The 13,763-nt window shown below is 32.0% G+C and overlaps 2 protein-coding genes across 2 annotated transcripts; both read right to left on the reverse strand.

The window, feature by feature from the left end:
- Window positions 1-1,601: 1,601 nt before the first annotated feature.
- LOC25494479 (LYR motif-containing protein At3g19508) lies at window positions 1,602-2,192 on the reverse strand. The gene is made up of 2 exons (XM_013597844.3): window positions 1,802-2,192; window positions 1,602-1,726 (listed from the first exon to the last, which is right to left on the reverse strand). Exons 1-2 carry the CDS (start codon window positions 1,994-1,996, stop codon window positions 1,670-1,672), a joined length of 252 nt encoding a protein of 83 aa, XP_013453298.1. The 5' UTR covers window positions 1,997-2,192; the 3' UTR covers window positions 1,602-1,669.
- A 1,705-nt stretch (window positions 2,193-3,897) lies between these two features.
- LOC25494480 (classical arabinogalactan protein 9) lies at window positions 3,898-5,414 on the reverse strand. The gene is made up of 2 exons (XM_013597845.3): window positions 4,642-5,414; window positions 3,898-4,192 (listed from the first exon to the last, which is right to left on the reverse strand). The coding sequence occupies exons 1-2, from the start codon at window positions 5,233-5,235 to the stop codon at window positions 4,115-4,117; spliced, it is 672 nt and encodes a 223-aa protein (XP_013453299.1). The 5' UTR covers window positions 5,236-5,414; the 3' UTR covers window positions 3,898-4,114.
- Between the last annotated feature and the right edge of the window lie 8,349 nt (window positions 5,415-13,763).

The following is a 13,763-nucleotide window of genomic DNA, read 5'->3' on the forward strand; positions in this document are numbered from 1 at the left end:
TATCTGAATTTGATGTTTTAATTTCACAAATTAAGAGCTTTATCAAAAGAAGGGTTCCCTAATATTTAAAACAATGAACTCGAGTAAAGATGCTTATTATGAATGGATCATCGTCCTCTTGCGATATTTTTATGATTGGGAAATTTTCTTTCTTGCATTGTGTGTAAAGATGCTTATTATAAAGATTTGATATCTACATGTTAGATTTTGATGCAAGAAAATGGTCTCTTTATCATGAGATCTGACCTTTTGGTTATGTGGCTGTTTGCGGTCGTGGGCTTAGTATTTTTTGTGTGGCATTTCGTTTGTGGATCAACGATCAAATCATCTTTCAAATAGTTTTAGGCCCATTGCTAAGAGAGAAGAATTACGAAGGCAAGAAAACCATGCATTTTAGTTACAATGTCAAGACTAGACAACTGACAAAGATTGAGGGCACTGTTGTGGGTGATATTGAAGTATGGCTTCACACCAACAGTCTAGTTTTATTAAGAAGGACAGGAACAATCATTTGTTTAAAAATAAAGGAAATGGTCATATGTAAGATTGAGTAAAAACTAAATTATGGATAGTACTTGGATATTTATTTTGTGATAGTGCTTTGATAAGCATACGAGGAAGGGAAATAGAAATAGTGAAATGTAAGATTCTTGTTACTTAATGATGATAAATAAGTTAAATTGGAACTCTGTGATCAATTGAATGCTCTTCTGCTTCACTGTGTAGATGTGTCCCTAGCTTTCTTATTGATTGCAATGCCAAGTTTAAAAAAATAAAAATAAAAAACCACATTTTCATATTTCACCTGCATTGAAAGTTGAAACACTGCACCAAATATGACCAAGAGTTCTCTAATACTTGTTTAGTCAATTTGAAGTTCAAAAGTTATAAACTCAAATCACCTTTAGTTCAGACTTCAAAAAGTAAAATGGGGGTTTTACGAATACTTAACACCCAATGTATTTCTTGCTTGATTATGATATGATATATCCTTCCCACAACCAAAAAATGATATCCTTCCTAATAAGTAGAAGTCAAAGTATATTAATCTAGTTAAAAGTCCAAGTATAATTTAATGCTAACAACACAATATGCATTGTCAAAGTCCAAATTTTTCCATTCCGGTGGCAATATGATCTTCTATATCAATATCCATACAATTTTTTTTTTCTTTTCTGAGGGCATTTAACAGAATGTATGAGACAAGGTTGAATATTTCCATAGGAAATTTTTTGAAATTTGAATATTTTCATATTTGGAAGAGAATATTAAACAGGAAAATGATGCCAAATGAAAAGAAATCCCTAGCAAGGGAAAATAGTAAAAGAAGAGAGACGGAGATGGCAATGTTGTGAGAAAGGAATTCATGATCATAATACTTTAAGACAAATGCAAACATGTGCCCCAAGTGATTCTCACACGCACACGACATTGCCTGATCAAATTGTCCCTCGTTGGAAGTCTATCAAGGAGAATTTTCCAAGATAAAGCTAATCACTTTAGAGGGAGTCGGACTCCTCCAAAGATATCGTCTATCATTCATTAGGAAATGTTGGAATTAATAATAAATAGAGAATCTTACAAGTGTTGAACAAGCAGTAGGAAAATATTAATGCAACTGAAATTTATTATTGTTATGCGAGGAAAAACAACAAACAGTTGAGCTGCACTAATCGCAGCAGCATATCACCTTGAGCTTATCAGCGACAGATTCATCAACCGAATACTGCAGTAGCGATATGAGTAATCATCAATTAAGATCCATCATCAGAACTGAATGAGTAAAGAAAAAAGGACGAACCTTATGAAGAACCCATAGAGAATGAGTGTAGGTACGTTGAAAGAGATCATGGAGAGTAGTGGAATCAGAAGGATCGACCTCACGGTAATTAACGAAGTTCTCGCGAGCGTACTTAGCATAATAACCTCTTGAATCCTTTGGTAAACGCCGCACAAGTCTCAGAACTTCTGCGTATGCTCTCACCGCTTTCTCCATCTAATCTAATCTATCTAACTCTTCTCCTTTTCAAACTTCCTTCCTTCCTTCCAAGCGCTTTGTGGAACTTAACTAGTCAACCTCATTAATTACTTTTTCGTATATAGTTTAGAGATCTTTTTAGTTGATTTAAATAGTTTATGGATCAAAATGATGAAAAATGGACGGTTTACGGATTAATTTGACTATTTATTCTTTAAACATATATCAAAATACTTATGTAAAAGATGATCATTCCGGTACTCATGGATTTTGATTGAGTATGTATCCCTCATCCAATCTGTTTTGAACGGGTCAGAAAATCAATCCCATTGTGACTTGTGGACTAGACGTTCACCGGACTAAGACGCGCCGTCCGAAGGAACATATCAGTACCAGTACGTCTTACCCCAATGGAACACGCCTCTGTGAATCAAATATCGTGCATGTGTCCTCCAACCGTCTCATAATCACACGTCACGGAGGCGGTTATTCTCACACACGGCTATATAAGGGTGAGATAGCTTCTCCCCTAAAGTATGATTCATTTTTCCTACACTTTTTATATACACTCTTTCTCAGTTTCAATGGTAACTTGAGCGTTTGAGTGCTAACGTGCCTGCAGACACTCTTCATCCCACCACGAAGACTCATCGCCACCATACCGGAGCATCTTCCGCCACCGTTACTTCCATCAGTTCTTCACCGAACATATCACAATCAATCAATGATTTGTCACATTTTTATATTAATTATTTTTGGTACATCATTTTATATCAATTTGTTTAAATCAATTCAAATGTTAAATAAATTTTACTTACGAGAAGTATCGATGTTCAACCAAAATCTAAAGTATTTAGAAGTTTATATTAATAAAGAGCAATGATATATCTCTAGAAAAATAACATCAAGAATTTTTCAAGAATAAAGAACAATCAATCACAATGCACTATTTACCACAATTCAAGGAGGTGTGACTGAAAAGTAGAAAGTGAACAAATATATCATGCAATTAAAACTTGTAAGTTGTGTCTTGAAAAAATTTTAATGTTATTTTTCTAGAAAAATAGCATTTTCCATTAATAAATTCAGTTTAAAATTTTTATTGGAGTAACTTGCTAATAGTGCACAATTAGGATTTAGATTAGGTACAATTAGGATTGTTCAAAAAAGGGAAGAAAAAAAACAAAACCGTTATTGATTCCTTTCGGAGTACCTAACAATAACGGCTAGCACTTTGGTGACATTGGTCATCACAATATTTGTGTTTTTCTCTCTTTTACAAGCATTTTGACATTGTGATTGACAAATCTCATCAATATTACCCAACTTTATGTCATCCAAATGTTATCCAAGAATAACATGTGGTCCACTAGTGACTTTAGTTTTAATCCTTTATTTTGTTCTTTTTTAAGAATATAATTTTTTTTTGGAGGAAGTGTATGAAAACATGACAAGGATCTCACTTTATAAAGTTGATGGAAACTAAATCTAATGGTTCCTGTTGTAGAGTCTCCCTACGTTACAGAACTACGTAAATGTAAATAGAAATAGAAACATTATATTTGAAGGAGAAATTACTGTGTAGGAACGAACCTAACATATCATTCTTATAAACAATAAATTAAAACATGACACGTTATTGTTTTATTTTAAAATAATTAGGAAATAATTTAAGAAATGAAAACTAACTGCTCCTCCTCTCTCTCAACCATTATTTGCGGTTGGTATTCACCACCACCAACTGCTCCTCCTCTCTCTCAACCATTATTTGCGGTTGGTATTCACCACCACCAATCATGGTTAAAAGAAAGAAAAAAAAAACGACGTGTCATGTTTTAATGTTTTAATTTGTTGTTTGTAAGAATGATAGTTATGTTCGTTTCTACACAAAAATTTACAGAAAAATGTAATCAATAAAATATTCAAAGAAAGCAACGAATGATGGATAAACTATAATAGTAATAGTGAGATACAAAATAAGTGTCCTCAATTAATACAAAACCTCCCCTGAAATGAATGTCTCAAGAATGCAAACAATGTATGTAGTAATAAACTCCCATATCACATCGAGAAAATAATAATATATAGAGGTAAAAATAACAATCTGAGTTCTGAAGAGAAGACAGAGGTATCGATCTAGAACAGCAAGGACAGGAAAGCACATCCAAATACTAATCCAACCATCTTATGTGACCACAACTTCTCTGCCCCACTCTGCAATGCAATATACCCACAAAATTAATTAGGCTAACAATTTACTATGTTTGCATCAAAACGATGTGCACACACAAAATTTGGCTAGAAAATAGTGGAATGATAGATAAAGTAGAAGAAAAGGAAGCTTAGTTTATACATAAACATGTTTTTTAATTAGGAAATTTACGAACCGAAATATTTGATCTCGAAATAAAGCTTTGATATGAGTCAAACTAAAGGGTTGTGTATGATATGGGGATCAACCTTATTAGTATTGAAAATACCAAGACCTTTACAAAGAGATGCACGCATCGCATCATGTTATATACCGATTTATAAATAATGAGTTAGATCTAATATAAAAAATATTAATATGACATGGTAAACGTTGATTTTGTAAGGATATGTTAAGTCCAATATTAAAAGCTAATAATAAATAGTGATCAAGTAGAGAGAAGTGAACTTACATCATCGGTACCGGAGGGAGAGATAGAGGGGGAGAGAGAAGAGAGTCCGGGAGCGGGAGCATCTGATGGCGAGAGCACAGGTGCCAATGCAGGGGCTTTACTCTTAAGCTTGGCAGGAGCGGGAGCTGGAGTAGTTGCTGGAGGAGATGAGAGTGGAGTAGGTGTGAGTGCTGGAGGAGGAGTTGCTGGAGGTGGAGTTGCGGGAGGTGGAGTAGCAGGGGGAGGAGAGAATGGTGGAGGTGAGGCAGGGGGTGGTGATGCAGGTGGTGGAGTAGACTGAACAGGTGGAGGAGTGAGTGGGGTTGGAGGAGGAGATTGCTGAACAGGTGGAGGAGAAGACTGAACGGGAGGGGGAGTGGACTGAGCTGGTGGAGGGGATGACTGAAGAGGAGGTGGAGAAGACTGGACGGGTGGAGGAGAAGATTGAACAGGTGGAGGGGAGGCTTGAGGAGTGGTTGGGGGTGTATTAGCAGGAGGAGTGGGTGGTGCTGGAGATGAGTTTGGGGAGGTGGATGGAGCTTGTTGGGCTCCTACGCTGGAAAACACAACGCAGATCAAACCAATTACAACCAAAACTATATGATGTGTGCCCATCTTAATTGTATTGATTTAAAATGTATATGATGATATTACTCTTTGATTTCAGTTGCTTAATTACAACCTGCGCATGCAACTAGCAGATCACAAAAGAGTAGAAGAGAAGAGAAGAGAAGAGATTGAGTGAGTGAGTGAGTTTTGAAGACTTAAAAGAGTTTGTTGGCATGAGAGAGGTTAAATAGGCAGCAGAATATATGTTCAGTATATGTAATTATTATGTATGTATATATCATGATCATGAGGTTTGTTACTAGCTACCAAACATTTCCAGCTTAATCACACTTTGATAACTGATAATGATCGATGCTTTCATCCATGTGTACGTACGTATAATGGAATGTCACAAACGACATAATAACAACTAACAATGACCTCTTTCACCCCTGCTGGATCCCACACCCTTTAATTTCAATTCAAACATCAATTGTACTGTGCCTCTTTGGATATGTGGCCGAAACCTTCAGACGTAAGAAACACATGAATGGCTTTTCCGTTCAAAAAATGCATTAATTGGGAACACATGTAAATTCAGTTTCTTAGTGTCAACTGTAAAAATCATCGGATCATCAAATTTTGCTTAACCAATTCTTCTACAAATTATTAATATGGTTGTGTTTTGTTTGCTTGTGCTTGTTTATGCAAGACAACAAGGTTGTTGTTTTGAAACTTTTTTTTTTCGAGAGTTGTATTTGAAACATTTGTTGGATAACTATCCTTATATGCCAAGTTTTCTTTTAGTTTTTTTACGTTGACTTTGAAGAATTATGAATGGATTACTCAACAACGAAAATTAATTACATGAATAAATTTGCAAATGGAGTAAAAATTACTTTGTGAATGTCATTTACAAATTTACTAAGGGTCTTGTTAACGAGTACTTCCGGAACACTCATCCCAAATCTAGTAAATATTCTTTAAAAATGTGAAATGCTATAAATTTTAATGCATTGATTATAAAGTTTTTCATTAAAACTTACTATTAATGATTCTTAAAGAGTGCTCCGGGGACACTCGTTAATATTTTCTAGATTAATGTTTATTTTCACAATTTCGGTCTATTGCAAATTTTCAATTGCAATGTAAATTACGTGGCAATTTCTATGGTACACTCAATAAAATTGAGTGTACTGGTACATCCATATATTAAATTAATAGTTTAATGAGTTATTTTTTTTAGAAAAAATATATTTTCTATTGGTTATAATTATAATAATTATATTTTATTTCTCAAAAGTGTCGGCAAATCAAAATTCAAATTTTTTTAATTTTTAATACCCATAATAGTGAATATTGATTATCTTTTTGGATAAAATGTTAAAAAATTAGTATGATTCTTATAAAGGATGAAATGACGTTTTTTCTTATAAAATAATATTTTTTAAAATATAAAAGTTGATAAATATCTCTTTATTACATAAAAATGATCGATAACTTATTGATTTATAAAATAGGTGTACCGGTACACTTTAATTTAAGGGTGTACCATAGAAACTCCCAAATTACGTACCTTCCAAGTAAAATTAGCATTATTCTTTTGATAGGGTAAAAATAACATTATAAAAAATTGATAAACAATGGGTGTGTGAGAACGTGGGTCATGTCATGTGGAGGCTGGGCTACATATAGCATGTGTGATTTGTACGCTACGTTGGAAGTTAAAGAAGCCAATAAGGGAGTGGAGTGGAGTGGAGGAGTACTCCTACTACTAGTTAGTTGGTAAGGTGGATCCGAAGCTGGTCAGATTACTCCTCTTGTTGGGTCCTACTCACCTCTCTGTCCTATAGTAACATAAATGAAATATGATGCAAATAATTTACTGAAAAATGTTTAAATAAATAAATATCATCAACAAATTATAGTGGGGGCTTCAGCCTTGCTGGCAATAAACATGATTATTTGCATTCACATGTCGTGTTCATTGCTTTTGATTGAATGAAACCAGGTAATTAAGCATTAATAGGAACAGTGCCAAGTAACAAAGAATATTTTTTTAGCTTTGATTTTAAAACAAAAAATGAACAAGACTTTGCTTAAAAAACAATCCTCACACTTTAATTGGAAAACATGATTAGCACTGTAATTATTGTCATGAGAATGGATTGTATTTATTCTCTTAAACATTGATTGAATGATGAAATGCAAAAGTCCCTTTACCGTAAAAAGAAAGTTTCAATCAACAGTTATTAGATAGACAGATATGTAAATTGTATTTTCGAAATAAATTGCATATCCCTCACTTTACAAAAGTTAAGTTATACCAGTTGCTTTTATCATACATGTAAGTTAGCCTATTCTTTCACTAATTAGACATTTCACCCTCTTAATTAGCACCGTCATCAGCAGTTTGTTCGAACTTTGATTTCAGACTATTAAATTTCTTGCAAGAACAAGTATTTTGCATCTTGCAACATAACTAAATAGCTGCCAAGTGTATACTTTTGTCTATACCTTTAACTAACCTCTGAAAGGGATTATCTATCTCAGCAACCGACTAGTACAATTTGAAAGAGAACTCAATTTCTACTTTCTAGTGCCTATAGACTCAACAATCAACAACAAGTTAGATGTGTCCGGTGACTAGGATATATAATTCTTAAGTTTAAATATTTTCTATTTAGTAATATTATATCTTTGGCTTAAATATATTTTTGGTAATTTATCTTTTATCAAAAATGTGTTTTGATTCTTTTTCTTATTTTTAACATGTTTTGGTCTTTATCTCTTTTGTTTGTCTCAATTTGTTATCCAAATGTTAGAGAAAGTTTGAAAACTAAACCTTATGACTTTCAGGTTGTCAAACACAATATTGAAATAATTTAATCTCTTTTAAAGGTGTTGCAGCAAATTGTTCTCCTTCAAAGGCATCACATATGGGTTTATGTTAGGAGTGTAATTGTCACATATTAAACTTATCTTGATTTATGTTATGATTTATGGCTAAAGGACTAAAGTATGAATCTTTTTAATTCGAACACTATTTTTAATCTTCTTTAATCTGCTGCGCACTAAGGGTATGTTTGGTTTAGAAGAGAAGTTGTGAAGAGAGAAATAGGCAAAAGAGAGTATGAGAAGAGAGAAAGAGGTGAGAAATAGAGTAGATTTGAGGGATTGTTTGGTATAAGAGAAAGATAAAAGAAATAGAGAAGAGAGAAATTTTGATTATATCTAAAAGTACAAAAATACCCATGTGATAAAAAATCCCATAAAAATAATTTAATTAATTTAATCACTTGATATAATTTAGAATCATTTAAATAACTAGATTAATTTGACTACCTATTATATTACTTATTAATTATTAGTTTAAATAGTTTAGTTATTTTAATTATAAACTAATTTGACTAATTTAATGTGTAATAAAAAAATGAACTCACGTAGCTTCAAAAGAAAAAAAATAACTCACGCCTTTGAGAAAAATATGAAAGGAACTCACACCTTGAAAAAGAAAATATGAAAGGAGAAAAAAGCTCAAAAGAAAGAAAAAAATGCTCAATACTACCATAACCAATCAACTCACCCACTCTCGTAAGCTTCTTTTATTAACAAAAAAAAATCTATCGGAGCAATTTAAGAAATTAAATTAGAGAAAAATTTGGTAATTAAATAGGAGAAGTGTCTAGAATTAAAGTTTCAAGGGGATACAATCTTTAAATTTTCTGCAATTTTTGAGGAGTTTGAAACAAGGAAGAAGATAAGGGCAAATATCGAATTTTGAAAAATATACCCATTTCTCAGCTCTTTCTTCGCTCTTATGAAGAGAAATAAAAAATATGTGGGTCCCACGTGTTTTAACTCTCTCCCCTGGCTTCCAAACATGAGAAATAACCAACTTCTCTTCTATCTCTCTCCCCTCAACTTCTCTCTCCACTATTTCTTCTCTACCAAACACACTGTAAGTGTGCAATAGACTATAGAGGATCCAAACACTATTTTTAATCGATCATTTTTAACTAATGTGTGATGTTCACACGGTGTGGGGTAATGCTACTAAAGTCTTTGTTTTAAGTCTATTGGGAGTTTGGAGATAACAAGAGCAACAATGTATCAATGTTTTAGGACCGCAAGAGAGGGAGTATCTCCACCTAAAATTTTAAGACATTAATTTTTTTTTTTTGAATGATAAGACAATAGATTAATAGGTCATATTTCTCGTATATTTACATTCTTGTCATTCATATGCAATGTAATATTTATCCACTCATACATAAAACCCAAAAAGCTTTTAATAGAAAATTATTTTTTATTAAGTTTTATATATATATATATATATATATATTTATATATATATAGAGTCAGGATCCGTTGACACCAGGTGTCAACGGATTCGTTGACACCAAATATTAACCGTTGATTTCGTTTCATCTAATGGTTTACATTTGTTCAATTAAAAGTATCATGTGACCATATCTTTTGGAGATTTTCATCCCATAAATATTCATAATTTCTTTTTGGAATAATAAATATTCCTAATTCGTTTTAATGGTTTCTCTCTTTCTCCTGTTGGTCATCTTGTTATGAAAATGGCTGCAAACAACAACCAGCGATTCTATTTTTCACCAAACACTCATCCATGAATTCCACGATGGGAGTGAAAAAACTTGGCTATCAGGATCAATTTTTTTTTTTTTTTTTGATAAAAAGAAGTATACATATTTTTTGTTGCAAAGAAATCATGGTTCGGTGGTAGTGTAATAGTGGTTTTCGTTGATCAACATTTCGTGGGAATAAGTATTATCATTTCGATTAACATAACATAGATCAAATATAGCCATTTGCTTTTAATTAAAAGATATGCTTTTGTTTATTGCTTTGTTAATTTTTTACTACTCATGATTGCCTCGTACGGTAAAAAGAAGAAGATGAACACCATGAAAATAGTTTTGAAAGTTAGAGCATGGAAAATGACTAATGGGAGAAGATAGGGAAACTGATAAAATTAATTAGGAATATGTATTATTTCTGAAAAAATGTTATGAATATTTATGGGATGAAAATCTCCAAAATATATGGTCACATGATACTTTTAATTGAACAAATGTAAACCATTAGATCAAACGAAATCAACGGTTAATATTTGATGTCAACGAATCCGTTAACATCCGGTGTCAACGGATCCTGACTCATATATATATATATATATATATATATATATATATATATATATATATATATATGAGTTAGGATCCATTGACACCAGGTGTCAACGGATTCGTAGACACCAAATCTCAACCGTCTATTTCATTTAATCAAAAGGCTCATATTTATTTACTTAAAATCTTACATGGTCATTACTTCTCTAGATCTTTTCTTACCATATTTTTGCATCACACCATTTTTAGCTTAAGTGTTTTTTGTTATCTCTCTCCTCTTTCTTATTGTTGTCGGTCAGATTTCCCCTCTCTACCATCGATCAATGTTCTAAATAAAAATTATGTCTTCTTCTCCATCTCAATATATTTTAGGGTATGAATTTGGGAATTCTATTACTTAGGGATAGTTATGAAATTGGAATAAAATTTCAAAAACTCAATTGTCATTCTTGGATTCAATACCTTCCACTCCATTTACAATTGTTTTCATCAATTTGGAATAAATTATCCCTGAAACTGTATGAGTTATAAATTAAGAGGATGTGTGGCAGCGGAGGAAATTACACCAAATTAATTGGAACATTAATTGGCAATAAATTATCTTTGGAACCGTATGATTGTAACATAAAGAATTGAAGGAAAAAAAAATAGTATGTGATTGATGTAAAAGATACTCACCAAATAGAGATGTGAAATAATATGAGCCTTTGATAAAATAAAATAGACGGTTGAGATTTGGTGTCAACGAAACTTATCTCATATATATATATATATATATGAGTCAGGATCCGTTGACACCAGGTGTCAACGGATTCGTTGACACCAAATCTCAACCGTCTATTTTATTTTATCAAAGGCTCATATTATTTCACATCTCTATTTGGTGAGTATCTTTTACATCAATCACATACTTTTTTTTTTTCCTTCAATTCTTTATGTTACAATCATACGGTTCCAAAGATAATTTATTGCCAATTAATGTTCCAATTAATTTGGTGTAATTTCCTCCGCTGCCACACATCCTCTTAGTTTATAACTCATACAGTTTCAGGGATAATTTATTCCAAATTGATGAAAACAATTGTAAATGGAGTGGAAGGTATTGAATCCAAGAATGACAATTGAGTTTTTGAAATTTTATTCCAATTTCATAACTATCCCTAAGTAATAGAATTCCCAAATTCATACCCTAAAATATATTGAGATGGAGAAGAAGACATAATTTTTATTTAGAACATTGATCGATGGTAGAGAGGGGAAATCTGACCGACAACAATAAGAAAGAGGAGAGAGATAACAAAAAACACTTAAGCTAAAAATGGTGTGATGCAAAAATATGGTAAGAAAAGATCTAGAGAAGTAATGACCATGTAAGATTTTAAGTAAATAAATATGAGCCTTTTGATTAAATGAAATAGACGGTTGAGATTTGGTGTCAACGAATCCGTTGACACCTGGTGTCAATGGATCCTAACTCATATATATATATATATATATATATATATATATATATATATATATATATATATATATATATATATATGAGTCAGGATCCGTTGACACCGGATGTTAACGGATTCGTTGACATCAAATATTAACCGTTGATTTCGTTTGATCTAATGGTTTACATTTGTTCAATTAAAAGTATCATGTGACCATATATTTTGGAGATTTTCATCCCATAAATATTCATAACATTTTTTCAGAAATAATACATATTCCTAATTAATTTTATCAGTTTCCCTATCTTCTCCCATTAGTCATTTTCCATGCTCTAACTTTCAAAACTATTTTCATGGTGTTCATCTTCTTCTTTTTACCGTACGAGGCAATCATGAGTAGTAAAAAATTAACAAAGCAATAAACAAAAGCATATCTTTTAATTAAAAGCAAATGGCTATATTTGATCTATGTTATGTTAATCGAAATGATAATACTTATTCCCACGAAATGTTGATCAACGAAAACCACTATTACACTACCACCGAACCATGATTTCTTTGCAACAAAAAATATGTATACTTCTTTTATCAAAAAAAAAAAAAAAAAAAATTGATCCTGATAGCCAAGTTTTTTCACTCCCATCGTGGAATTCATGGATGAGTGTTTGGTGAAAAATAGAATCGCTGGTTGTTGTTTGCAGCCATTTTCATAACAAGATGACCAACAGGAGAAAGAGAGAAACCATTAAAACGAATTAGGAATATTTATTATTCCAAAAAGAAATTATGAATATTTATGGGATGAAAATCTCCAAAAGATATGGTCACATGATACTTTTAATTGAACAAATGTAAACCATTAGATGAAACGAAATCAACGGTTAATATTTGGTGTCAACGAATCCGTTGACACCTGGTGTCAACGGATCCTGACTCATATATATATATATATATATATATATGAGATAAGTTTCGTTGACACCAGATGTCAAAGACTTATGAGATAAGTTTAATCAAAGACTTATAATTACTCATTTAAAGCCTTAAGAAATCTCTAATTCCTTTTGTGGAGGTGAATCTCGCTCTTTATTTCTTTTATGGTAACAAATCTAGTTCTTTAATATGTGATGAGAATCAAAACTATGGAGATCATGATGTGAAGATGTGAAGTCACATTTAAGTTATGAAAATGGTCATCACCATAAAAGCTTTTTACTAAATAAATGGTAGTAGAGTTTTTACCGTAGGAGTTGTATGGAAGAGAATAAGTTTATCTAAAAACCTATAAATAGAATAGTAACCAATGCTATATAAATGTAGTCTAATATGTATTCATAATGCAATCTCCATAGAGAGAAATATACACAATAATACATTAAAAAATTTCAACTTTATTTTAGTTGCGATGATTGTTATTCTGATACCCAACACATGAGATATATGAGAGCCTTTGATTAAACTTAAATAAAATGTTAGGATTTATTGTCAATATAAAGTTTGACACATGGTGTCAACGGATGAATGGTAGGATTGATGAATGCCAGGATTTTATGTATATATACAAGACCAAAATTATTGGGTCTGCGATGAATGTTCACCCTCACTTAAAATGGCAAGGAAAAAAAATGATATTGTGCTTTCATTATTTCAGTTTATTTATTTTGTTGGTGTGTTAGAAAACTTTAAACAAAAGCGGGTCAGAATCATCAACTCACGTAGAAAGTAAAGGTAGAGACGTGTTGGTAGGGCTAGTAGTAAGTTTGAAGGTCGATATGCTACTTTTCAACCTCCATTTGTTAGCTCTTACTTCCTTCGATTACTATTATAGCCAAAAATTCATTTTTTATATTCATTGAATATAGATTACATACATCATTTATTCAATGAATATAAAAAATGAATTTTTGCCTATAATAGTAATCGGAGGGAGTAAGTATTTATCCCTTCCGGCAGGTTGTTTGTGTTAACTCACATCAATCCTCCTCCTCGTTAA

Source organism: Medicago truncatula, chromosome 5 (genome assembly GCF_003473485.1).
Source record: "Medicago truncatula cultivar Jemalong A17 chromosome 5, MtrunA17r5.0-ANR, whole genome shotgun sequence".
Taxonomy (NCBI): Eukaryota; Viridiplantae; Streptophyta; class Magnoliopsida; order Fabales; family Fabaceae; genus Medicago; species Medicago truncatula.